The following is a 27,848-nucleotide window of genomic DNA, read 5'->3' on the forward strand; positions in this document are numbered from 1 at the left end:
GATGTATGAACCCAACCACTGTCTTAGTACAAGCGAATGGCAGCTCAGATCTCTGGAGAAAGAGCTGACACCTTGATGTGCCGTGTAACCCCGTGAGAAAGAAGGAATGGTTAGGTGCAAAACTGACGGTAGGGAGATCTGATGCCATGAAGGTTGTTCAAAGCTGAAGAGGTCAAGAAACTCGAAATTGAAAGAGCTGCCGATGTTTAAAGCAACTGGAGCAGACTCAGCTCTGGAAGCAGAAGCTGCATTGAATCACCAAAATCGCCCCTTTCAAAACAAACTTTCTTTCTTTATTCATGTAAGTGAAAGGATTGTCCATCTCACAAAGGAAGAGATTCTGGATGGTCTGCAAGAAAACTGAAATGCAGGAAACTCTTGACTTGCCATCACAATCTGGGCCAAAATGTAGGTTGCTAAGCGAGACGGTTCTTAAGTGAGTTTTGCCCCATTTTACAACCTTTCTTGCCACCGTTATTAAGTGAACCATTGTCTAGTCCAGAGGGCTGGACTAGAAGACCTCCAAGATCCCTTCCAGCTCATTCTATTCTGTTCTGTTCTGTTCTGTTCTGTTCTGTTCTGTTCTGTTCTGTGCTGTGCTGTGCTGTGCTGTGCTGTGCTGTGCTGTGCTATGCTATGCTATCCTATCCTATCCTATCCTATCCTATCCTATCCTATCCTATCCTATCCTATCCTATCAGTTAGTCACACGGTTGGGAACTGAATCTGGCTTCCTCATCATCTTTGCTGGTCAGAAAGTCAGAAAAGGGGGTCATTTGACCTCGGGACACTGCAACCGTCATAAGTACATGCCAGTTGCCAAGCCTCTTGGGCTGAATTGTGGCTCTACGTCTAGGTAGCCCAGCCCCAGAGAGGAGGCAGGCCCCCAGCCTCCTGACCTTCCCCAGGAGCACGAAGACTCAACTCTGCCAGCTGGTCTGGGGGCCCAAGGGGGCCCTGCAAGCCACGGAGGGGTTGGTGGGCCGAAGGAGCTTCCTCTCCTTTCAACTCTGCAATTGTCCCTTTTACCTTTTTGTTTTAAAAAAAAAACTGTTTGGTTTTTTCACAAAAACTTTGTTTTCAACTGCAGCTTTTATATCGTTGGAGCGTTTTACCAAAACTACTACAACACCCCAGCGATGATGGGCAGTGCAGGAACTGGACCCCCCCAAAAATCATATATAGAAGTAGTCCTCGATTTGCAACCACAACTGAGCCCAACATTACATTAGTAACATGGTGGTTAAGTGAATCGGGTTTCCCCCTTGACTTTGCTTGCCAGAAGGTCGTAAAAGGGGATCACGTGACTCATCATAAATGTGAATCACTTGCCAAAGATCCGAATTCTGATCATATGACCGTGGAGATGCCAGAATGGTCATAAGTGTGAAAAATACTTTGTTCAGTGCTGTTGTAATTTGAACCATCACTAAAAGAACTGTTATAAGCCAAGGACTCCATAAGAATAGAATAGAATAGAATAGAATAGAATAGAATAGAATAGAATAGAATAGAATAGAATAGAATAGAATAGAATTAGAGAGTTGGAAGGGACCTTGGAGGTCTTCTAATCCAACCCCCTGCCCATGCAGGAAACCCTACACCAGTATATCATGTATCCTATATCTCCTATCTCATATCTCATAATAAAAAAATATTAAAAAACCAAGCTCAGTGGAAGACTTAGCCAATCAAAGAACAAAGTTGATCAGCCTTAAACTTGGTTAGGTTCTTTTGAGATCTAGCAAGTTGAGGGACACCATCACAGTGGGTCATTCCATAGTGACCCCTAGCTTTGCTCCCCATAATGTGGTTAATGTTATCAAGGGGGTTATCCAGGGGACCCTCCATATCCCACCCCTATTATCTTGGGAAGTAAGAGGCCCCTTGGGTCATGACACCAGCTGTCCCCCCTGAGAACACAATGTGCTGATGTCACAGCCCCTGGGGCAGAGATATAAAGGCAAAAGGGAAGAGAGGGGAGCTGTGGAGAGTTGAGGAGAGGAGGAGAGTTGAGCTCAGTTGAGTTGTGTTGACCAGAGCAGAGCAGAGCGGAGTGGTCTACTTTGTCAAAAGCCTTGCTGAAGTCTAAGTAGAGTATGTCCACCGCATTTCGCTGGTCTACTTATTTAGTCACTTTGTCAAAGAATGAAATAAGATTGCTTTGTCTTGATCTGTTTTTAACAAACCCATGCTGGCTTCTAGCTAGAACTTTATTTATTTCTAGATGTTGGCACCTCTGTTTTTTGATTATCTTTTCCAGTATCTTCCTAGGTATTGAATGTTAGACTGATTGGTCTGTAATTTCCTGGGTCTGATTTTTTCCCCCTTTTTGGAGATGGGAAGCACATCAGCTCTTTTCCAATCCTCTGGTAGTTCCCCAGTGCTCCAAGACTTTTGAAAGATATGGTACAATGGTTCTGAGATAAAATCTGCCAGCTCCTTCAAAACTCTGGCATGTAATCCTTCAGGTCCTGGTGGCTTATATTCCTCAACATCAGACAGGTGTTCTCTCTCTTTTTTTATGTTTTGCTTATTTTCACTTTTATTTCTAGTCTGACTTTTACAGTTACGTTTTTGGTAGGTTGGGCTATAGTTTCTTTTTGCGTGCAAAGACCGAAGCAAAGAACGAGTTAAGCAGCTCTGCTTTCTCTCTGCTGCCTGAAACTTCCTTCCCGTCTTCTCTCTTTAGCGGACTTTTAGTTTGGTTGCTGTGTCAAACCAGACAGTTGTAGAAGCACAAAGGAGAGACGCCAAAATTCCTCTGTAGATCAGCAGCTCCTTGGGCAGTCTGAGCTTGTTGACACAGGAAGAACATGTGATAAATAAATAAGATAGATAGATAGATAGATAGATAGATAGATAGATAGATAGATAGATAGATAGGAGCACCAAGGACCCCTCCTTTCAACCTGGAGTTACAAAACTTCTCCTTTATTGACAGGATCTCCCTCCAGTTCAAGAACTCCCTCTTCACGAGAGAATGGACCACATGCTGAAGAAGTTGCCCTTCTTGCAGAAGAAGGACAGCAAGGAGACCCATCCACAAATCAGCAGTAATGACCCACGGCAGTGGAACAACCAAGAAGCCCACCCGTCCACTTCTTCGGCCACTCAAAGAACCACGCAGGTCTTACCCCTCCTTGTGAAGTCAGCTCCAGTGGACATCAGGAAGAAGATGCAGCCTCCAGCACTGGGGCTGCCCGATTTAGTGCGAAGGACAACTGCCAGGACCCCTCCGAGGGCTCCTCAGGGGGAGATCAAGGCTGGCCAGAAAGAGCCCCCTCCCTTGCCAAGGAGGCCCGAGAGGGAAAGGGCTCCAGGAAGAAAACGCTCTCCAGATGCTGTCCTGCCTTCGTATCCAGGTATAGACGCTACAGGGCTGGGCTACCTATGGAACCAGCCTTGTCCTTTCACATCAGCCCACCCCACACAATCAATCCATCCATCAATCAATCCATCAATCAATCAGAACAGAGCCAGAAGGGACCTTGGAGGTCTTCCAATCCAACCTCCTGCTCAAGCAGGAGATGCTATACAATCCCAGACAAATGGCTACCCAGTCTCTTCTTCAAAGGCTCCAGTGATGAAGCACCCACGATTTCTGGTGGGAAGCCATTCCATTGGTTGATTGTCCTCACTGTTTGGAAGTTTCTCCTTAATTCCAGGTTGCTTCTCTCCTTGAGTAGCTTCCACCCATTGTTTCTCTTCCTGCCTTCTGGTGCTCTGGAAAATAAGTTGACCCCCTCCTCTGTGTGGCAGCCCCTCAAACACTGGAAGACTGCTCTCATGTCACTAGTACACCCTTCCTTCCTTTTCCTAGACTCCCCAAATCCAAATCCTGCAATCCTCCTTCATCAGGCAGGGACGTTATGGTGCAGACTCCATCAGTCAAAGAGTTTCGACTGGTGGGGTCTAGGAAGAGGGTCTTCTCTACTGCTGCCACTGTATTAGGGAACATCTTGCCCTCAGAGGTGAGGAAAGACCCCTCCCCCTTAGCCTTTTTCAAAGGCTATATCTAAATTATAACATTACGACATCATGAAATTTCAAAGCAATAAAAAATTCCAATTCCATATATAAGATGGTTGTCTAAGGACATGAAGATCAGGGACTCGAGACGTATGACGCGTTTGACTCCTCCCTCAGGCTCAGCCTGGTGATCCACTACGCACACCTTGCCTCTCTCTGCTTTGAGAAGGCTTGTCCTGTCAAATTGCCCATCAATCTCTGTCTGTCTCTTCTTCTCAGAACTCTCGGACGAGCGCTTCAGAAATTTATGGGAGAGCACGAAGCCATTGAAAGGCAGACCCGTCAAAGAAATGTTGGACCTCATGGATGAGAGAGAAATATTAGAGACCATCTTGGACCATCTTCGTCCTTTCCAGGTAAGCAGCTGGGTTTGTGTTGCGGTGGGCCCGGAGGTCCATCGTGGAGAGGTTGCAGAAGCCAGGGCTGCCTCGGTGGAGATCATTTTATCTCCACCGAGATAAAAGGAGACAAATGTAGTTATGGAGAATTTGTTGAACTATGGGGTCCTTGCTGGAAGGATCATGGAACGACCATGGAATGATCGCCTCAACCATTTTGGACTCCACCTCAACATCAAGACAACTGGGTTCTTAGGGACTGTCACCACCCCTGGAACGCTTCAAATCAATGGAGAAAACCTAAAGAAGGTGGACATTTTTTGGTATCTGCGATCCCACCTCCAATGTCAATGGTGACATCAATGGCGAGGTGCGAGCGAAGGAGAATGGCGAGAACTCACCAGTGTGTTACTGGACAGACGAATGGCCACCCATCTTAAATCTAAGATCTACAAGACAACCATCCTCCCTGTTGCACTGTCTGGCACTGAATGCTGGGCAGCAGCAACAGGGACCGGAAGCTCTCTGCATGCCACGGAAATGTGAAATAGTCCTGAGTGTGAAAAACAAAGTCCCCTTTTTTCAGTTGTAAACTACCTGTTATAACTTCGAACAGTCAGTAAATAAATGTTCTGACCCAAACACGACAAACCCTCTGAAGTGAACTCAAAGATTCCTTTATGAGGAGAGCCAGCAGCCCCGACAAAAAGTTTCTCTCTCACCGCAGGCTAAGAAGTCCATCCGGCAGGGAGAAGAATAGTTGTCTGCCACATCTATACATCCCCACCCCCTGCCTTTTATCCCCAGAGCTAGGGTGGGCTTCGCTAGTAGCGGTGGCTCTTCTGTCCCAAGGTCCAGCCCATAGATTTCCACTGCTCTCCTCTCCTCTGCCTTCTGTGCATCCACACATCAGGCTCTGGACTCAGCTGTTCCTCCTCCTCCTCACCACCACCTCCAGACCTGGGAACTGTTGACTCTCCATCTGAGGGCTGACAGATGGCCCAGGCTCCTCCTCTGTCTCTCTTTCTCTCTCTCTCTGCCAGCCCCATTCCCTCTTCCCCCTTGGAGCTGTCAGGTTGCCTTGATGCTGGCTCTGACTCCTACGCCGCCTCCTCCTCTTCCTCCTCTGATTCGGCTGCTGGAGGGCCCCAACAATAAATGGTGATAAATCAAGTTCTCACAATTTGTGGCAGAGATTTTCCAACCGTTCATCTCAAAAGCTGCCTCAGCTCCAGCTGATACAATCCGGATGGTCCTTGTTACGTGCTTCGTGTCTGTCCCAGCTAGAAAAGTCAAATTAATTATAATATGCATCCGGACGCAGAAGGGAAACCAACCCTCCCCTTGGAAACACACAGAAAGCTGTTCCTTCCTCTGCTCCTTCACTTTCTCACAACTTCTTTTTTGTTGTTCTTGTTGTTGTTGGCAAAGCAGATTCCTTCAGACCACAAACTGCCCAGGAGGAAAACAAGCCCATTGCCACCCATCGACCAGGAGCAAAGCACGTCCCAGGTCTTGTCTAAAGACAAGGTAAATATGCGGAGGTTTTACACTTTTAGGGCCGCAGTTGTCTTAGATGCAACGTCAGAAGAGGACGACTTGCCGTGGCCAACTCACCGTGGATGCCCACGAGCCACAGCAGACTCGCTGAGGGTTAATTCAACAATTCCGTTCTCTCCAATAATGTTAAAAATCATTTTAATGTTTGTCGTTTCATTTTGTCCTTCCTTTGGCATCCTTTCTTTGACGCTTCTGTTCCACCGTTTCTTCGATATTAGACAGACAAATGAATAATAGAATTACAGACTTGGAAGGGGCCTTGGAGGTCTTCTAGTCCAACCCCCTACTCAAGGAGGAAACCCTTTCCCATTTCAGGCAAATGGTTGTCCAATCTCTTCTTAAAAGCCTCCAGTGATGCAGCAGCCACAACTTCTGGAGGCAAATTGTTCCACTGGTTAATTGTTCTCACTGTTTGGAAGTTTCTCCTTGGTTCTAGATTGGTTCTCTCCTTGACAAGTTTCCACCCATTGTTTCTTGTCTTGCCTTCGGGTGCTTTGGAGAATTGGCTGACCCCCACTCTTTGTGGCAGCCCCTGAGATATTGGAAGCCTGCTATTAGTGTAACTCTTGTTCCCTGGTGAGTTGGCCAAGCCAAGAGGCCCATGGCAAGTTGTCCCAATCCACCACCGAGAGCTACTGCATTTAAAAAGATGAAGCTGCATGATCTCCACAGAAACCATAAAGCATATCAGGACCCCCAAACAGAGAATCAGCAAACAGAGACCCATAGGGATGGGGGAGGGGTTAAAGTAGCTTTTTAAGAAGAAGAAGAAAGTCAAAATGGCAATTATTGATTTATTAGATTTATATGCTGCCCATCTCCCCGATCAGATCACCCGGGACCACTTTCCTTGTGCTTGGCCACAGGGAGTCCATTTTTGATCATAATTTGTCCTATATTTCCTTTTCCTGGCCGATTGGTGGAGCTCCCTAGGACTCACGGACACTTTTTCCCACCTTCAGATTAACCTATACAAATATTATGGCGTTAAACTGCGAAACTCAAGACAGAAGGACCTAGTGATGGAACAGCTCAAAAGCCTTCTAAATTTTTCGTTCCAGGAAGAAACAGACCGAGAGGTGAGTGGGAGTGGGATGCCTGCGGGGGCTGAGACCTCCATCTTTGTGGGGTCCTTGGTGCTCTCTGAGCTTGGATGTTTTCTTGCAGACATTTCATTACCCAGCTAGGTAATTTCATCAGTGCTAGAAGGGCCTGGGGTTTGCAGAGAGGAGGAGGAGGAGGAACAGGAGGTGGAGAAGGGGAGGAGAAAGCGGAAGAGAAAGAGAAAGAAAATGTGCAAATGTCCTAATTTACAACATCGCTTTGCCTAGGGAATCTCGGAAACCATTCGAATGGTTGCCTTTTGCCACCTGCCTGAGATTCTGGAGGTCCTGAAAGAGGCTGGACATTTCAGGCAGCCCAAGGCACCTTTTGCGCTGGAAGCCGCCAGTGAGGTAAGACCAGGGATGGGGTTGCAAGGTCTGAAGAGAAGTTCAGAAGGAGCCTGGGGGATTCTGGGAAGGAAAGTCCAAGGTGCTTGGAAGGACTTATGCCCCAGGCTGTCTGGTCTCCTCAGATTGGTCACTTTCCATCCATTGCTTCTTCTCTTGTCTTCTGGTGCTCTGGGAAATAGCTTGACCCCCTCGTCTTTGTACTGACAGGAGTCACAGACTCTCTCCGAGAGACGGATTCGGACCACACTAATCCTCTGCTACGGCCAGGCAGTCCTGGGAGCGCAAGTAGAAGACATGGTGCCTCTCATGGACAACATTATTTCAGAAATACTCGACCAGTATTCCACCAGGAACAAGGTAGGCTGGCTTCCACCCTATATTTCTCTTAATGCTGAGTTTAATTACGAGAACAATTATAATCCGGAGTCCTTAGCTTGATTGCTTTATTAAAGACATTTCATGACCCAACTAGCATGTTGTGGGAGAGGAGGAGGAGGAGGATCTATGGTCATGCTGCATTTATTATACTCAAGGCAGCGCATGTGCATTATACGCTTTCTTCCTTTCCACACAACAACAACTCTGTGATGTTGTGTGAGTCAACTCACTCAGCCAGCCCTCATGCCTAAGGCGGGACTAGAACTCACAGTCTCCTGGTGATTGGCCCAAAGTCTCTCAGCTGCCTTTCATCCTAAGGTGGGACTAGAACTCACAGTTTGTTGGTCATTGGCCCAAAGTTACCAATCCAGCTTTCATACCTAAGGCAGGACTAGAACCCAGAATGCCCAGTGATGTTTTGATTGTGAGCCCCCAGAGTTCAACCAAAGACAATCGGCTACCTAAAGGTTTAAATAAATAATTACATCATCTTCCTTTTGTCTTTTCTTTCTTTTTTTTTGAATAAAGTTTTTTTTATATTTGTGTAGTTTATACATATCATTATGTGAATGGTGTGGTATCTGAGTATCATATAATTCAATACAAATATATTCATAATTATTACATTCCATTTTCCTTATTCCATATCATGAATACATTGCTTTACCACCCTTCCATTCTAAACGTTTAACATTTTCCCCTTCACATTATTATATTCAAAGACATGATCATCTGTTTTATTATTCAAATTCCCATTATTTAACTCTTCTTCTCTATTAAATTTCCTTTCTTTCTTTCTTCCATTATTTAATATCTCAATAGGAACTTCTAATATCAATCACAATCATTTAAAACATTCAACATATTCCTATCTTATTTGTTTTCTAATTTTCTCATTCAAACTCTAGTTTTCTTGTTCCATAAAATTCTACTATTATTACACATAGCTATATCTACTTATCACATTACCTACACAATAGTATTCTCTTAAGTCTTTTATCCCATCTACTTTGAGGTTTATAGTCTGAATCTATCATTTAATTTTTTCTCCTTGCCCTGTCCTTTCCCACTGTTTAATTTGAAAGCTTTCTGTTCTAAATCCTATATTTCCCCCCCCAAGCCTCTTCCTGTTCCTCCCATTTCTTTTTTAAATCTTTTAAAGTGATTTCCCCCTCCTTTAGTTCCTCAATCCGTATTCATTTTAAGAGTGTCTCCTCCTTGTCTTCTTTTCGCTGGTTTCTCAATTTTAATTCTGCTTCTATTCCAACTATTAAATCCATTCTTTCCTTCTTGTCCTGGTCTTTGCTCCTTGTCTCTTGTATACAATTTTCCCGTCTTCTATCTATATGATCAAAGATTTCCATGTCCTTGTGTAGTTCCAGTATAAGGTCCTTAATGCTTTGAATCATTGACTCCGTTCTGTTTAAGTTTCCACAATCATCAGTTCAGAAACCAAGCCTCCAAGTCAAATTTTAATGTCTCATCAATGTTCAATCAAATCAGTTAGTTGCTTCAGGGATCTTCCACTCCTCAAGTCATTTTTATATATCCAATATATATATTTTTATATCTCACCCAGACAAGACATCATTCACCATTTCTCTTTTCCTGCACAAACTGATGGTTTCTGGATGTTCCCCGGCTTCATGGCAGCCATTTTTGAATGCCGTTACTCCTAGTCTTCAGATGAGAGGTTTTTCCGAGTCAGGGAGGGGAGATGCAGCTCCCCTCAACCTGCAAGGTGGTCCCCCTTTGCTTCACCACCCCTACAGGGTGGCTATGGCTTCGAATGAAGCCCCCAACAGAGAGAGCTAGGAACGGGGCTATGGAGCTCACTTCCGAAGGTGCCGGAATTTCAACCGGAGGCCCTTCCTTTGGTTTTTCTGACCCCACCCTATTCCCACGTGTGTTTCCCAGGACGAAGGGCTGAAGACAGCGTTCATGAGGTCCATCATCATGATCACCAAAGCTGTTGCCTACAGCAGGAGGCAAGACATCCATTTGCCCCATAAACAGGAATTGGTCATAAACATCATTGTAAGTGGGGAGAGGGAAGGGAGGCAGGTGCTCCTGGGCTTATTTATTTTTGAAAGTGAATTTGAATCGAATTGAATACCAATCAATTGAGCCCAAAATATTTTTGTTGCTAAGTGGGACATTTGTTAACTGAATTCTGCCCATTGTATGACCTGTCTTGCTACTGTTTATTAGCTGAATCATTTTCCTTAAATTATTTGCATGATAGTTAAGTGAATCTGGCTTCCCAATTTTATATAGGTCGTAAAGAGCAATTACCAATCCCTGACTTAAATCATGGTCACGGGACACTGGTTGCCAAGTGACCAAAATATGGTCCCTGAGGAAGGGACGCCTCTTGGAACTTTGCATCTGGGTCATAAGTAGTCCTGGAGAGATCCCTCAAAACTTTAAATGGTGGCTAAGCGACCAGTTGTAAGTTGGGGACTTCCTGTGTTAACCAGAAAAAGCATAGGGCTGGGAAGAGGGGCAGCTGGATGGTGGCCATATCTCAGGAGCTTTCTTAGATGTGTTTCTTTCTTCTTTCAGGAAGTCATTGAAGATCAGCCCGCGAGACCCTTGTCCGTCGTAAATCTCCATCAAGCAATCGTCACCATCACCTGCATAAGGTACCTACCTGCTCCGCCCTCATCTTCCCACCAGCTCGGTAGGAACTTGGAGTTGGATCCAGTGATGGGATTTCAATGCCAAGTCCCCATGCTCTAGAGCAGGCGTGTCAAACTCAATTTCATTGAGGGCCGCATAAGGGCTGTGGTTGACCTCGCGGTGGGTGCATGGGGGTCGCCAAATGAGTGGGTGTGGCCGACGGGGTGGGTGTGGCCAGCTTGATGTCACTCCCCAAACTGCTGGCATGTTTCCTCTTCGCATTGGGTAGACCGGTCGGAAGCCACGCTGGCCCGATCTTTCCTCTTTGCACTGGATAGACCAGGATGGCCCCCACGGACCAGATCCGACCACATCGCAGGCCGCATCCATCCCAGGGCCTTGAGTTTGATGCCCCTGCTGTAGAGCATGCATTGAGTTAGCAGGTCAGCCCCAGAATTTGGAAGGGTGAAGAATTTGCACGCTGCCAATCTGGGCAGTTGAGAAATATGGGAAACTAGGTGAGCATGCTTCTTTAGGTGTGAGGGGTCCCTGGTTTTCTCTTAGCGTGGTGGTTTTCTTGCAAACATTTCATGACCCAACAAGGTAACATCATCAGGGCTAGAAGGAAGTGGGGTTTGCTCTCATTTTAAATTCAAATCCATGGCTTGCCTTCTCAGGATTGGTGGGAGTGTTTCTCGTGGTCTGGTCTAGTAGATTAGAGAGAAGAGAGATGAGAGATGAAAGAGAGAGAGAGAGAGAGAGAGAGAGAGAGAGAAAGAGAAAGAGAAAGAGAAAGAGAAAGAGAAAGAGAAAGAGAAAAAGAGATTATATCACAATATAAAAAAGATGTTGAGACTCTAGAAAGAGTTTAGAGAAGAGCAACCAAGATAATTAGGGGATTGGAGGCCCAAACAGACAATGAACGGTTGCAGGAACTGGGCCTGGCTAGTCTAGTGAAGAGAAGGACCAGGGAAGGCATGGTAGCAGAGTTCTGATATTTGAGGGGCTCTCACAGAGAGGAAGGGGTCAACCTCCTCTCTAAAGTACCTGAGAGCAAGATAAGAAGCGATGTATGGAAGCTTATCAAAGAGAGATCCAGGAGAAATTTCCCGACACTGAGAACAATCAATCGGTGGAACGGTTTGCCTCCAGAAGTTGGGGGTGCTCCATCACTCGAGGTTTTCAAGAAAAGAGTGGACAACCATATGACTGGGATGGTTTAAGGACCATCAAGCAAGGGTTGGAGTAGAAGACCTCCGAGGTCCCTTTTAGCCCAATGAGTCTATGATCTTCTCAACCTCCTCCTCTTTTCTTGCCTTTCATCAGCCGTATGAAACCCGCCTTGAACTCCGAGATGAGATCAAAAGTGGTGAGCAAAAGCATCCAGAAGGTGTTTTCCTTGCCGGCTTTCAAGATGACCACCCTGAAAGCGAACAGCCCAGGGCAATCAACTCAAACTCAGGTGAGCAGTCCAGATGGAGTAAAGCCATCTGAGATCCACCTGGAAACAAGGATCTGGTAAACATGATTCAAGATCTCCTCAAAAACTCTAGATCCATCCATCGATCCCAATGGCACCTTGACCTGTCCCTTCATCTTTGGTCCTGAAAGTATGCGTCCACTTCTCATTATACGTTACTGGAGCATAGGACTATTCTTAAGTCCTAAGCATCTCCATATGGTTTTCCTTGCCATCTTTTCTCTCTTCCTCCACTTCTCTTTTGTGTTCTGGTTGAAGTGTCTTCTCAAGACCAATTCCCATCTCCCCCCTTTGGCCCTGAACAAAAGAAGGGCCACGGTGGGGCAGAACAACCATGTTCTGCATTCACTAGCTGTGATTCCTAGGTAGTCTCAGAATTCAGATGCTTAGCAACCGGTTGAGATTTACAACAGTTGCACCACTCAATGAGGAAGCCCGATTCACTTAAGAACCGTGTGGCTAACTTAACAACCGCAGTCAGTGGCAAGAAAGGTCATAAAACGAGGGAAAAATTCACTTCACTAATGTCTCGCTTAGCAATGGAAATTTGGGCGCAATTGTGGTTGTAAATTGCGGACTGCCTGTATTTGAATATCCCAGAACTGTTAAGGAAGACATTCAACCTTTTAGTCGGTCTGTTCTGAACGATAACAGGAAGGAAGTCCTTTTGTTCCTCGTGTTCAGCCGAGAAAGCATTTCCTCCAACTCTGGAAGAAAAATCAGCCCTGCAAGGTGGGCCACTCCATTTAATGCAGGTGTGTGGACTTCAACTCCCAGAAGTCCATGGCTGGCTCAGGACTGTTGGGAGTTGCAGTCCACCAGTCGTACTAAAAAGGCCATAAGTTCCCCACCCCTGGATTTCTTCCTCTTTTAGGCACCGTTCCTTCCTTTACGCCACTTCTTCCTTCGGACATTCTTGTTCTTCTTTTAGGACTTTTATCACCAGACGGCAAACGCCTGCAACACCATGCTCACCGGCTTGCTGTCCGAGGCTCCCAATTTGGATTCCCTGCAGGAGATCTTGACGGTAAAGAGTGATTCTTTCTTGGGGTTGGTCACACTGTCAGCCAGATGGTTAGGCTGGATTTGGCAATTCTGTCACGGATTCTGGACGGAAGGCTGGAGCCGGTCAGGATCGAACTGCTGAACTGCTGGCAGTCAGCAGAATTATCCTGCAATACTGCATTCTAACCACTGTGCCACCACAACTATAAATGAACTGTTGTAAGACTAGCTGTATTCCAGAAATCTTCAACTCCTACTCTAGTTTTGAGCTGAGAATAGACCTAAATTGATAACCGCCTCAAATTCGTTTAGTTCCTTAGATTTTCTCCCCAGTCCTGGCAAATTCTGTGGCTCTTCCTACTGTGAATCACAAATTCTTCCTTTCCTCCTCCTCCTTTGTTTTTCCTGGCAGCACACGAATCCCTGGATTGAATCTCCCAAGAGTCACGAGAGAGAGAGGGCCATCAAGAGCACCAGGCACCTCCTGAAGTTCGTTTCTGAAAACGTCAATTTCGACGTAAGTCACCATTTGGGATGAGAAGGGAGATGTTTTCAAAGAAAGGGAAAAAAAGAAGAAAGTCCTTTTGGAAAAAGCATCTTTGGGATGTGACCAGGAGGATATAAGGAGTCCCGCTTGAGCAAGGGGTTGGAGGAGAAAACCTCCACAGTCCCTTCCAGCAACTGAGGTTCTGGGATTCTCAGGTTCTATGATTCTGTGAGTCTACAATCCTAAGAGTCAAAGATTTGAAGATGTGAAGACTCAAAGGTTATGATTCTAAGATTCTGTGATGCTATGATTCTATGACTCTATGATTTGAAGAGTCAAAGATTTGAAGAGTCAAATATTCTATTATTCAAAGATTCTATGATTCTATGATTATGATTCTATGATTCAAAGATTTGATGATTCAAAGATTCATTGATTCAAAGATTCTAGGATTATGATTTGTAGATTCTATGATTCTAAAATTCAAATATTCAATAATTCTATGATTCTAAAATTCTAAGATTCTCTGTATCTAAGATTCTGTGATTCTAGGATTCTAAAATGGACGATTCTAGGATTCTATGGTGCTATGGTTCATATTCTCCGATTTCAGCTGGCTGAAACCTTCATGAGCCCCCCGTTCTCATCTCTCCCCTCCTTTCTGCTTCCTTTCATTAGACCACAGCTGACTTTTCTTTGCTGGGACAGCTGGTGGCTTTGCTGGGCCTGCACATTAACGACACCAGCGAAGAAGTTGGCCAGACGTCCGCAGAGGCCGCCTACCACCTCCACCACCTCATCATGAGCAAACTGGGTGAGAAAGTTGGACTCCAAGGGCTGCCAGGAGCCCCAGGGATGCGCCCTGCCCAGGAGAGCCCTTGGTGTCACAGCCTGCTGGTCATTGGGCTGGGCAGAGATGCCTGGAATTGGCAGCTAATATTGGCACCTCTCAGGGCCAGGGGTCATTTGAAGGCTGAGTTTCTCACGTGAAGCGTTTCAGCTGGGGAGGGAGGGAAAGAGAAGGAGGGAGGGAGAGGAAGAGGAGGAGGAGGAAGACTGTGGTACTCTCTGAGCTTTGTTGTTATCTTGTGAACATTTCATGACCCAATTAGCTAACGCCATCAGTACTAGAAGGGAAGGAGCTTTTCACTGAGAGTTTTGTCCTCTCAGGGTTGATGGTCATCATCACTGATGATCTTCCCTAGTTGGGCAATGAAACGTCTGCAAGAAAACCACCGAGCCCAGAGAGCACCAGGGACCCCTCAGGTCAGCCCTGAGCTGCAGATCTTCTCTTCTGTTGGAACGACTAAAGCGGCCATCAGACGAAGGATCTTCAGAAGCTCCGAATGCCAAAATCTGACCTTCTCTTCTTTTCCTCCCTCCACAGCCAAAGAAATGGACAAGAAGGCCAAGAACAAGAAGGGGAACATCGTCAATTGGCTGAGGGAAGACTTCTTCCTTTCGGGCCCAACCATATTTTATAATAACGTCTCCAAAATGGCTAAGGTACGTTTTAGTTCAGCACTTTGCCTGGCTTCTTGTCGACCTTCCTTTCTCTCCTCCTCTTGACCTGGAGATACTCAAAAAAGCCAATATCACAGTGGGGACGGCAGGCTCCAAAGGCCGGAGGGTGGATATCCATCCCCCACAATGTCTAGGAGCAGGCGATCGCAGCTGCCATGTTGGCTTCTTTCACCCACATCCTAATATCACCTGATGGGTGACACCGAATAAGGCCTGCCTCTCTACGTGGGGAGCTGTCCCCAAATCTGGGTCAAAGTCTCTGGCTTGTCGAGAGAAGGAGGGAATCAAAACCCTGATGCATCTCCTCATGGTCTCCTTTTCTTTTTTCCGATAGGCCTTTGGCGAGCATCTGAGCCCGTCACAAATAAACTACCTGATCTTAAAAGCCCTGGAGGCTCTGACAGACCCGGACAAGAACATTTCACACACTGCGGGACTCCTGCTCAATTCGTTCTTGGAGGAATGTGGGATGGAGATGGAGGAGGTAAGAAAATGGCAGGGTTTGGAGCAAAAGGGATAGAGGAGATTTTGGAGAAAAGAAAGATGAGAATGGGTGAGACCTTGTTGGCTTAGTGACAACACTTTGGCTGGATTTAAGAAGGCTAGGGCTGCATGGGAGACCACCAGGTGATCTTAGGGCTGTTGAGAAAGTTGGTCAAGCCTTCCAGAAGAAGGTAAGGGCAAAACAAATAGCCCTATTGTTTTCATGAGAAATAACAGTTGGAGAGCCAGTTTGGCAGTGGTTAAGGCACCAGGCTAGAAGGCAGGAGAAGGTCAAGTCCTGTCGTAGCCATGAAAGCCACACGGGTGACTTTGGGCCAGTCTCTCTCTCTCTCTCTCTCTCTCTCTCTCTCTCTCTCTCTCTCTCTCTCTCTCTCTCTCTCTCTCTCTCTCTCTCCCCAACTCACCTCACAGGGGGGTGAATGTCGGGGAAAGAGGAGGGAGAAGGTACAAGCTGGATATCTTCTCCGCTTCAAATTATCCGTGAAAGTAATAAAGATGGGGTTAAATCAATCAATCAATCAATCCATCAATCAAAAAGTTGCCTTCAGGCATCCTATCTGGACTTGCTTGGGGATAATGGAGGTGGTAGTCCAAGAGACCAGAAAAAGCACAGAAGTGGGGAATTAGCGGCTACCCAACATTTGAACTATGGACCGCAGGGTTCCTTGCTAGTGTCTGGGGTGGTCCTGATTTCGAGATCAGTCTGTTTGGATGTTCCTCATCTGTTCCTGGATCCATTCCAGTTGACATTAAAAAACAAAGGCCAAGCAGGGTTTGGACGACCTCTTGAGGCTCTTAAGCATCCTGAGGGTCACGGGATAAAATTCAGGGGCTTAGCAAACGTGTTCCATATTATGACAGTTGCAGACGGTCTCATCCCTCGGATCTCTCTTTTGCCATAGCTGCCCATGATCCTCAAGGAGATCTACATGCGTCTCCCAAAGATCTCGGACCGTGCCACCAAAGAACAAACTCTCAAGACAGTGTGTCACGTGGCGTCCAAACGGGTGAACAGAGTCGTGGATATTCTCCTCGAGTGCTCGGTGGCCTGCGATGGGTAAGAAGAACCTCAAGGAGATGTGCCTCCTGCTTTCTTATATGCCACAGAGATTCTCAACCATTTGCGATGGGGTGAATACCTGTCGCTCGGGTGGAGGATGAGGGTGGAGGTTGGTTCTCTGAGCGTCTGGGTGGGTTTCCGAACGTTTCGTTACCAGGCCAGGTAACATCTTCAGCGGAGTTTAGGGAACACCAGTGTTGATGTTCTTCTGCTGGTAAGGGCTTTGTGTGGTCAGTAGGTCTTGTGATGGAGAAGTCACGTCAGGTGAGGGTCATGTCAGGTGAGGGTCTGGTCATTGGTCAGTTGTGGATCACGTCAGGTGAGGGTCTTGTGATGGGGAGGACACATCAGATGAGGGTCGCATGAGGTGAGGGTCTTCTGATGGGCCAGGTGTGGGTCATAGATGAAGGACTTGGGGTGGGTCTTGGGGTGCTGATTGAGGGGGGAGGTTGCATTGGGTTGGTTGAGGGCCAGTGCAGTCGCTGGTTGGCTGTGCAGTCGATCTGAATTCTGAGGGCTTCCTAGGCTGGTTGTCTCCACCATCCAGGTCATGGTTGTCCCAAAGGTGCTTTTCCAAAAGGCAGCTGGACCTCCTTGGTTTTTAAACTTTCTTGGTCGCCACACTGTAGAAACAATGCAGAGACTCGGAAAGAGTGCAGAGAAGAGCAACGAAGATGATTAGTGAACCGGAGCCTAAAACATATGAAGAAGAGTTGCAGGAATTGGGTCTCTCTAGTTCAATGAAAGGAAGGATTGAGGGGGGACAGGATATCTGAGAGGCTGCCACAAGGAGGAGGGGTCAACCTATTTTCCAAACCACCTGAGGGCAGGACAAGAAGCCAAGGATGGAAACGAATCAAAGGCAGAAGCAACCTACTATATGCAGAACTTTCTTAACAGTGCGAATAATTAACCAGTGGAACAACTTGCCTCCAGAAGTTGTGGCTGCACCATCACTGGAGGTTTCCAAGAAGAGATTGGGCAGCCATTTGTCTGAAATGGGATAAGATTTCCTGCCTGAGAAGCGGTTTGGAGTACAAGACCTCCAAGGCAGGGGTGAAATCCTACCAGTTTGGTCTGGTTCGCCCGAACCGATAGTAATAATTGCTACTGTTTGCCCAAACCAGTAGTAAAAAAAAAAACGCTTTAAAAAGTACGACGGTCAGCTGTGCTGCGCGATGGGTGGAACTTTTTTTTACTTTTTTAAAGCATTTTTTTACTACCTATTCGCCCAAACTGTAGTAAAAAAATGCTTTAAAAAAGTAAAAAAAAAGTTCCAAGATCAGCTGTGTGACAATATTCTGTGCTGGGCAATGTCAGAACCTTTTTTTAATTCCTAATTTCAGCATTTTCTTACTACCAGTCAGCTTTGAGAAAATCAGCTGTGCCTGATTGTCTGTGAGGTTCCTGTTGCTTGCAGGGGCCATTTTGTGTAAGTCCAGCTGCTTCTGCATTGTGTGTGAGTCAGTTGTGTAGCTTTTGTGTTACTTTTGTGTAAAGTGTGATAGTTTGGTTTTGAACTGTCAGTGACTCAGTGAGGTTCCTGTTTGTTGCAGGGGCCATTTTGTATGAAGTCCAGCTGCTTTTACATTGTGTATGAGTCAGTTGTGCAGCCACGCCCACCCGGTCACATAACCACCAAGCCACGCCCACAGAACCAGTTTGGAAAATTTTTGAATTTCACCACTGCTCCAAGGTCCCTTCCAACTCGGTCATTCTGTGAAAAGCACCTTTGGGTTAATTCTGCAGACACACTGCTCCTAGAAACGTCCCCTCCCTTGACCAGTTCTGGGTTCCCTGGCACTTCCGGTGGCACAGAGGCCCTCCTTTGAATGGCTACTAGACAAACGGTTGCAAGTCGAGAACTACCTGTAGATATATTTTTTTCCATGCATTAAAGCACTTCATTTGGCCATCGGTTCTCTAATCCTTTCTTCCGTTGTGGGGGTTAATCTCTCTGGACTGGCTGTCTCTTCGAAAATGGGGAAAGAATCTGATTTTTCCCCCAATCTATTTTTCCACCTGCACAGAAGTGCCAAGGAGTTATGGAGGGCACTGGCTGAAGACCCCTATGCTAACATGAAGATCATGAAGCCCCTCCTCAAAAGGCTTCAGAACGAAGACCCCATCACCGAAGCTTTTGGGAGGAGAAATAGCAAATCCATCATGCCCATTGCGGTAAGCGCTCAACCGGCGGCTCTCCTTTCCTTAGATCTACAGGTGGGCCACGCCTGAGGGAAGGGGGAAGGGGCTGAGCAGAAGAGTCGCCCTCGGGGGTCTCCTCATCAGGAGCAGGCATGCCCTGGTTGGAGGGAGGCAGAGGGCAAACTGGTGGGGGCTGAAATTGGAGCAAAATTTGACGTAAGCCCCCCCCCTCAAAAAAATGCCCCATTGAATGTAGAGGCATCTGTGGGCTTCCTTGCCCGAACAGGTTTGATATCCATCCATCCATCCAGCTCTATCATCTATCAATCCATCGGTTCATCTATTCATTAATCCATTCATTCATGTATCCATTCATTGATTTATTCGTTTATTCATACATTCCTTCATTTATTCATTCATTCATTTACTCATTCTATGAGCTTCGCTGTTTCCTTGCAGACATTTCATTACCCAACCAAGTAATATCAGGAGGAGGAGGAGGAGGAGGAGGAGGAGGAGGAGGAGGAGGAGGAGGAGGAGGAGGAGGAGGAGGAGGAGGAGAACTGTGGGGTCCTTGGTGCTTACTGAGCTTGGTGGTTTTCTTGCAGATGTTTCACGACCCAACCCGGCTAACCCTACCTCTAAGCCGAACTCTTGGAGCACTGATGATGTTACCTAGCGGGGTCATGAAACATCTGCAACAAAAAAACAGACGCTCAGACAGCACCAAGGACCCCTCCAATCACCTAATAGTGGAGAGTCAAGAGCCCACTTAGGAATGAAGACAAACAGAGAAACGTGAGGTTACCGATCTCTTTGTCCCCAGTTCTGTCTCACTTGTGCTACTCGTTGCCTCCCTTTTGCTCTGGATCTACACCCCACTGGCCTCCCAAAGTCTGGAGGGGGTGTAGAATGGGAGTTTCAGAAGTCCCACTTCTAGCAAAATTTTGCTCCGTGTCTCAGACATGGACATTCCTGGTTCAGGTTTCATGGACATGAGGATTTTTTTCTTTCTCTGGGCACAATGAAAATGTATCTGCCGAACAAAACTCTGCATTGGCGACAAGAAGGGCATCCAGCCAGTAAACCCTCAGCTCCATTCAGTTGCCCAGACTCCACCCCGCAGGGGATTATGGGGTCATTAAAAGAAGAAGAAGAAGAAGAAGATGATGATGAATCTAAGTAACCTGATGAGGCCGAGCTGACTCTCCTCTCCTCCTGTTTCTAGGCCACCAATGCGCTCTCCTTCCTCCTCTCGCTTCCTGAGGCAGCCACCATTGTCCAGAATAAGTTCTCCAGCCTGCTCCTGGCGCTCGTGATGCAGATCTATTTCCTGCTGGGAGCAGGCAAGAGCGGGTCAGAGGAGACCAACCACCTGGGGTAAGGAATCTCCTAGGCCCAATCTGGATCCTTTCTCCATTTCTGCAAAGCTCAGGAGATGCCTACAGGTTTCCCCCAGGTCGACTTACGACCACAACGGGGCCCCACTTCACTCTGTTGCTGAGTGAAACAGTCGTTAAGTGAACTTTGTCCCATGTTGCAACCTTTCTTGCCAGAGTGGTTAAGTGAACCATTGCCCTGGTTAAGTCCCATGGTCGTTAAGTGAATCTGGCTTCCCCATTGACTTTGCTTGCCAGAAGGTCCCAAAAGGGGATTGCGTGACTCTGTGACACTGCAACCGTCATAAATATGGGTCAGTTGCCGAGAGTCTGAATTCTGATCCCATGACCATAGGGATACTGTAACGGTCGTAAGTGCAGGGGGATCAGCGGAATGATTGGCACCAACTCTTCTTCCTTTGTTTCATTTAGCAACGCAGTCGAAGCCGTCAAACACCTCATCTTGTGCACCGGCTATCAGGAGGAGTTCAAGGACTTAGACATGGTTCGATGTTGGGCGATGCTGATGAGTCCTGATAGTGTGTTTGAAGGCATTTTCCACCTGGTCCGGTAAGAAATTAAAAGTCAAGAGACCTTGGCTACGAGGGGCAGTGAGTGAGAGAGGGAGGGGAGGCAGAGGGAGAGGGAGAGGAAGAGGCAAAGAGATAGGGGGAAGGGGGAGAGAGAGGGAAGAGGAGAGAGAGGGGAGAGGGGAGAGGGGGAGAAAGAGGGAGAGGGACACAGAAGGCAAAAGCGAGAGAGAGGAAAGATTAGAGGGGAGGAGAGGGAGCGGAGGGGAGAGGGAGAAAGAGAGAGGGAGGGTGAAAGAGAGAGGGAGGGGAGAGAGGAGAGGGGAGAGAGAGAGGGAGGGTGAAAGAGAGAGGGAGGGGAGAGAGAGGGAGGGTGAGAGAGAGAGGGAGGCGAGGCAGAGGGAGAGGGAGAGGAAGAGGCAGAGAGATAGGGGGAAGGGGAGAGAGAGGGGAGAGGGGGAGAAAGAGGGAGAGGGACACAGAAGGCAAAAGTGTGAGAGAGGAAAGATTAGAGGGGAGGAGAGGGAGGGGAGGGGATAGTGAGAAAGAGAGAGGGAGGGTGAAAGAGAGAGGGAGGGGAGAGGGGAGAGAGAGGGGGGAGTCAGAGAAGGAGAGAGAGAAAGAAAGGGAGAGGAAGGGGAGAGGGAAAGAGGGAGGGTGAGAAATTCTCTAAATGGAGTAATTCATTTATCGATAATTCAGATCATGATTTCTCTAGCTTGGAGATCTTCTTCTCCCTCACCAGCAGATCTTGTCTGATCTCTCCATATTTATTCTCTTAGGAACTTGTTCAACTACTCCAAACATGAGCTGAAGGTCATGTTCCGACAGGCCAACATCTACCTGCGCCACCCCGATTTAAGGCATAAAACCATTGGGATGGTTTTCTTTTCGGAGGTGAGGAGACCTTGAGATGCACCCCAACCTTCTGGAGCTCCAGGAAAGTTGCCCAGGGTTCAACAGAACTTTATGGTTGGAAACTGGAAGTTGGGGGTTCTCCATCACTGGAGGTCTTGAAGAAGAAACAAGACAGCCATTTGTCTGACATGGTAGAGGGTCTCCTGCTTCACCAGGGGGTTGGGCTAGAAGACCTCCAAGGTCTCCTGGTAATCAGTGGAATGGCTGGCCTCCAGAAGTTGTGGGAGGGAGGGAGGGAGGAAGGAAGGAAGGAGATTGAGGGAGGGAGGATGGGAGAAAGGGAGGAAAGAAGACTCAATGACCCCAAATTCCTTTTAATTTTTGCATTACTTTGTGTATTCTTGCAACTATCCTTTACATGACCTATCAGACGGTCACAAAAGGGATGACGTAACCTCGAAACACTGCGACCGTCATAAACATTTATTTATTTATTTATTTATTTATTTATTTATTTATTTATTATTGCGATTTATATGCCGCCATTCTCCCGAGGGACTCAGGGCGGCTTACAAAAACCATATCCAATACAAATCACAATAAATTAAAATCAACAACCCAATTAAAACAATTTAAAATTATAACAATGTACACCCATAACGGATCAGTTAAGTTGACGAAAGAGCCACGTCTTCAACTCAAATATGGACGGGCAAGTCCCAAATTTTGATCACATGACCATGATGATGCTACCATGGTCATAATTCTGAAAAATGGACGTATCCCTTTTGTCAGTGCCGTTGTGACTTTTAGCGGTCACTAACCGAGGACTGTGTTTATTTTCTTTTTGTCTCCCCGTAATGGCTGCAAGTGGCATCTTTAGTAGAGGCTCTCAGGGAAGTTCCCTTCCTTTGCTTGGCTAATGCTCCGTATCTCCACTCTTCTTCCTCAGCTGCTGTACCATCCGGAAATTTCCCAATTCTTTATCATCCAAGACATCCTCCAGGTGCTGATGGAATGGATGAGCCAGCCATATCCGCTGATACAGATCTTCAGTGTTAGAGGACTGGGGAACCTCATCCAACACCCGTTTGAGGTAAGAGACGGGGGGCAGGAAGGGAGTGGCTTCCAAGGTAGTAGCAGGTGTGACCTCACTCTCTGGGAAGTCTACAAGGCTGGGAAGGATAGAAGAAGGAGAAGAAGAAGGCAACCAGCAGAAAGAGGACAGCTAGAGTGATGTCTCTTCTACAAAGATGGCTGCACCCCTGGAAGATCTGAAGGAGCAAGTAGAGGCCAGATCCTCTTGGAGGACACCTGAAAGCAGAACAAGAAGCAACGGATGGAAACTAATCAAGGAGAGAAGCAATCTAGAACTTAGGATAAATTTCCTGACACCGAGAACAATTAACCAGTGAAAGGACTTGCCTCCAGAAGTTGTGGATGCTCCAACACTGGAGCTTTTCAAGAAGAGTTTGGATAACCATTTGTCTGAAATGGACTAGGGGTTCCGGCTTGAGCAGGGGGTTGGACTAGAAGACCTCCAAGGTCCCTTCCATCTCTGGGATTCTGTTAAGGACCAGGGGAGACCTGAGAGCAGTCTTCCAGTATTTGAAGGGCTGCCCCAAAGAAGAGGGGGTCAACCTATTCTCCAAAGCCCCTGAAAGCAGAAGGAGAAGCAGTGGATGGGAACTAATGAAGGAGAGAAACAACCTGGAACTAAGGAGAAATTTCCTGACCCTGAGAACAATTAACCAGTGAAAGGACTTCCCTCCAGAAGTTATGGGTGCTCCATCACTGGAGCTTTTCAAGAAGAGACCAGACAGCCATTTGTCCAGCAGAGTCTAGGGTCTCTAGGGGTTGGACCAGAAGACCTCCAAGTTCCTTTTCAACCCTCTTCTTCTATGCTCTGTGGGCTTCTCTTGTGTTTGTCATGATCGCTGCGAGACTCAGAGAACTCCAGTGACCGTGTTTAATTGCTCGTTTCTTTCCCTGCTTCCTCCAGAAGAACATCTTGGAGCCACTGTTGATGCCAGTGCTAAACTGCGCTTGTCACGAAAAGAAGACCGTGGCGAAGGAAGCTATAAGGACCCTGCGTTTCCTCCTCAGACACCTCGAGATAGAAACCCATGCATGGAAGGCAGTCAACCTCATTCCGCTCCTTCCAAAATATTTTCATGATGTAAGTCAACCAAATCATGACAAATTGGTTTTTCCCCTCTCTCTCCCTCCCTCCCTATCTCTCTCTCCCCCTCCTTCCTCCCTTCCTCCCTCCCTCTCTCTTTCTCTCTCTTCCTCCCTCCTTCCCTCCCTCCCTCCCACCCTCCCTTTCCCCCCCCTCTCTTTCCCTCTCCCTCCCTCCTTCTTCCCTCATTTCCTCCCTCCCTCCCACCCCCCTTTTCCCTCTCTCTCTCTCCCTCTCTTTCTCCCCCTCCTCCCTCTCTCCCTCCCTCTCTCTCTCTTTCTCTCTCTCTCCTTCTCCCTCCATCCCTCTCCCCCCTCTCTCTTCTCTCTCTCTCTTTCTCTCTCTCTCTCTCCCTCCCTCCTTCCCTCCCTCCCTCCCTTTCCATCTCCCTCTCCCTCTCTCTCCCTCTCTCTCTTTCTCCCATAAGGATGGCCTGGGTACCCTCTACAGAATCCTAATTTTACCGAAAATGCTTAGAAAGTTCAGCAACAACTGTGTTGTGCTGATCTGAAACAGGGGTAAGCGTGCAGATGATCCTGGAGCCCTTCTAGAGAGCTGGAGAAGTGCCAGAGGAGGTGGACGAGAAGGAAGGTTGCCCCTCTCTTCAGCTTCACCAAACCAGGTGTCCGCCTAGAAAATTTACAACACCACACAGCCTATCTAGCAAAATGCCCCAGGATTGGTCATCTAGATTGCTGTTGCTTGATCTCAGACACTTTAAGATGTGTGGACTTCACCACTGCTGGCCTGAGAACTCCAGAAGGAGCTGCTAAGATTGAACAACTCTGGTCTAGATCAGGATTTCTCAACCTTGGCAACTTTAAGAGGGGAGGACTTCAACTCCCAGAACTCTCCAGCCAGCATACTGGAGTTGGGGTCCCCATCTTTGGGGCAACCATGACCTGGATGATTGATCATCTCCATGGACATTGAATTGGGAATAGGTGGGCTCTGAACTTGTGTAGTTCTCCTTCAAGAAGCTTCTGAATGGCTATTCTGCTATTGGAGGGACTAACCTGTCTCTCTTCCTTCGTAGGATGACATCGAACTGAGGAATACCTCCATCGCCATTTTCGGCATGCTCCTGAAAGGACTGAAGGAGATACGGAACAGTAATATGGCCGAAAACATCCTGAACAGCCTTGTTCCCCTACTCATACAGCTGTCAAATGATCGGACGAAAGAGGTGAGTTGAAGGGCTGCGTAACCTGAGCTCCTGCTCTGATCATGCTACCTTCACAGAGACCACTCTGTACCCCCATCTTCACTCAGAGCAACGTGGTTGTACCACGTGGACACTCTGGAGAATGCAAAGAGATTCTGGACAATCCTGAAGTTTTGGGGTCCTTGGTGCTCCCTGAACTTGATTGTTTCCTTGAAGTCCCTTCATGACCCAAGTAGGTGACAGCATCTCCCCCTTTCCTCCCTCGGCCAGGTCTCCAGGAAGACCCTCGACTCCTGCGTGTCCTTTATGAACTGGGGGGGCTTTCCCAGCAACTTGTTTGACTATGAAATGTATACCAGCCTCCATAGCATGTACTCCAACATCTGCTACGTGGTTGTAAGTAGGAGCCAAGCTGGCCGGTTTTCTTCCAGATTAGAATATGCTAAGCGTTTATTTCTTTATTTTGCCCTGCCTTTCTTATTTTTATAAATAGTTCAAGACGGTGGGCATCCCTAATACTTCTTCTTTTCTTCACAACAGCCCTGTGTGGTGGGTTGCCCTGAGAGAGAGGGACTGCACCAAAGTCACCCAGTGGCCATCCTGACTAAGGAGGAACTAGAACTCCCAAAGTCACCCAGCTGGCTTTCATGCCTAAGGCAGGACCAAAACTCACCATTCCCTGCTCATTGGCCCAAAGTCACCCAGTCTTCTTGCTTGCCCAAGGGGGGACTAGAACTCACCGTCTCCTGGTAGTTAGCCAAAATCACCCATCCAGCTTTCATGGCAAAGGCGGGACTAGAACTCTCAAAGTCACCCAGCTCACTATCATGATGAAGGCGGGACTAGAACTCACCGGCTCCTGGTTTGTTGCCTGATGCGTTAACCACTAGACTCAACTGACTAGAGGGATTCTTCTTGGGTTTTTGCTCTCTCGGGAACAGCAGAGGTTCCCTGCAACCATGAGGACTAGAAACCTTGCTGGTTTGTGGGTTTGAGGATTAGAAATGGCAGTTTGTGGGAAAAGGAAATTAGGGCGTAGAGGGGGGCAAAATATAAATGCATTTATAAGTTCAGAAGCCATTTCCTTAGCATTTTTCTTTCCCTTTTCTTTTTCTATTTTCTGTTTTTCACTATCTGCTATTTTTCTTTATTTTCCTTTATGCTTTTAATTTGGATAAAACTGTCTCTAATAACATAAATATCAATTAGTATAGTAAAGTATAGCATAGTATAATAATGTCATAGTAAGTTGTTGAGGACACGAGGACTAGAAACCTAACCAAGAAAGCGGCCCCTTGGTAAAAAATAAAGAAAGAAAAAAAAAGGAAGCTCTCTAGTTGAGTGGCTTGTTTGTTGCCTTGTGTTCCCCAGATGAATAAATGCAAGCAAAACCTTCCTGCGATGTTGGATCAGATGCTGGGATTCCTGAGGAGCCGGAACTCTTCCCATCGTGAGGCAGCTGCCCTCTTAATTGGTAATCACCAATGCCAACTCTGGAAGGAGGGCAGGAAAACCCAAGACGGGCGGGCGGCCTTATCACCAAAAGAATCTATCCAGAATTAAGCCATGTTGCTTAATCAGACTGGAAGCTGCTCTTATACCGTGTGGCTTCTCCGGAACTGCTACGATCGCGCAACAGTTTTTCAGGCAGTTCCTGCCCTCTTTCTTAAGGGTATCGCTGCCGTTGTTAAGTTAGTCCCATGGTTGTTAAGTGAATCTGGCTTCCTCCCGGATTTTGCTCATCCGAAGTGATCTTTGACCCCCAAAACACTGTAAGCGTCATAAGTACGAGTCTGTTTGCCAAGCATCCGGATTTTGATCTTGGGGATGTGGCAACGCTTGTAAGTGTGAGAATCAGTCATAAGTCTGGAGGCTGGAGGGGGGGGGGAAGGGGGGACCGATTTTTGCTACTGGTTAGCAGGCAACTCAGCTGGGGTCGTCAGAGCCATTTAAAAGAAAAAACAGGCTCTGATGATCGTGCGGCTCAGCTGGGCATGGGGGGGCAGGGGCAAGGATTTTTGCTACCGGTTCTCCAAACTGCGCACCACCATCGCTACCTACTCGCCTGAGCCGGTCCGAACCAGGAGCATTTCACCCCTGGTTGGAAGGGACCTTAGAGGTCTTCTAGTCCAACCCCCGGCTAAAACAGGGGACGCTATTCCATTTCAGACCAGTGGCTGTCCAATCTCTTCTTTAAAGCCTCCACTGTGGCCTGGAGACAAAACCATATGAAGAACGGCTACCCCTAGTCCACGGGTGAAATGCTCCCAGTTTGGACCGGTTCGCCCGATCCGGTAGCGATGGAGGTGGGTGGTTCGGAGAACCGGTAGCAAAAATCCCTGCCCCTGCCCCCCATGCCCAGCTGAACCGTGCGATCATCAGAGGCTTTTTTTCTTTTAAATGCCTCTGACGAGCCAAGCCCTGATGATCCTAGCTGAGTTGCCTAATTGATCAGGCAACTCAGCTGGGATCGTCAGAGCCTTTTGAAAGCATTATTTAAACGGTTTTACATGTAAAAAATGGTTTTAAAAGTAAAAAAAAAAATTGGCCACGCCCACCCAGTCACATTACCCCCCCCATCAAGCCACGCCCACTGAACCGGTAGTAACAAATTTTAGATTTCACCACTGCCCTGGTCCTTCTTTTTATTAGACAGACCCAATCCCTGGAACCATCCCGTAAAGTCCCAAAGCGACTCTTCCAGGTGGAAACCAATGAATTGCGTGTTTTTTTCTTGCATCAGTCGATTTAGCCGTCTCTGTTAACCCCACCAACGTTTTCTTTTTATGCGCCTAGGCTGCTGCGCGCAATACATGCAACCGGAAGTGGTGACTTCTAAACAAATCGAAGAAGTTTTCCTCGGTGAGTTTCAAAGTTCCCTCGCTTGAAGCAAGGAGTTTTTCTCCAGAAGCTCTTTCGCTGATCAGGGTTGGTTCTCACGGTTGATCCCGGAAATCCTTTGTTTTCTGGATTCGTTTCAGGTCTCCGGGATCTGCAAGGCGATCGTGAAGCCTCAGTGGCTCAGGCTGCAGCTGACTCAATGGAAGAAATCTTTCGGCAGTGTGGCCATCTGATCGAGCCGGGTCTTGTTAGTAGTCAACTCCTCTCCAAGGTCATCAGGAGGATCTCCGAGACCAAGCAATAA

At 47.2% G+C, this 27,848-nt stretch overlaps 1 protein-coding gene across 1 annotated transcript; it reads left to right on the forward strand.

The window, feature by feature from the left end:
• The first annotated feature begins 2,950 nt into the window (after positions 1 to 2,950).
• LOC139311554 (maestro heat-like repeat family member 5) lies at positions 2,951 to 27,848 on the forward strand. The gene is made up of 26 exons (XM_070936013.1): positions 2,951 to 3,365; positions 4,252 to 4,388; positions 5,805 to 5,900; positions 6,893 to 7,009; positions 7,262 to 7,384; positions 7,592 to 7,741; positions 9,680 to 9,799; positions 10,328 to 10,407; positions 11,711 to 11,846; positions 12,796 to 12,891; positions 13,282 to 13,386; positions 14,035 to 14,170; positions 14,744 to 14,862; positions 15,215 to 15,364; positions 16,287 to 16,441; positions 18,475 to 18,622; positions 19,818 to 19,969; positions 20,401 to 20,538; positions 21,281 to 21,395; positions 22,309 to 22,452; positions 23,359 to 23,535; positions 24,575 to 24,724; positions 24,974 to 25,099; positions 26,075 to 26,177; positions 27,500 to 27,565; positions 27,685 to 27,848. Exons 1-26 carry the CDS (start codon positions 2,984 to 2,986, stop codon positions 27,846 to 27,848), a joined length of 3,585 nt encoding a protein of 1,194 aa, XP_070792114.1. The 5' UTR covers positions 2,951 to 2,983.

The sequence above is a fragment of the Pituophis catenifer genome, unplaced genomic scaffold, assembly GCF_029215685.1.
Source record: "Pituophis catenifer annectens isolate HBS135680 unplaced genomic scaffold, rPitCat1.0.hap2 SCAF_2, whole genome shotgun sequence".
In the NCBI taxonomy this organism is placed as follows: Eukaryota; Metazoa; Chordata; class Lepidosauria; order Squamata; family Colubridae; genus Pituophis; species Pituophis catenifer.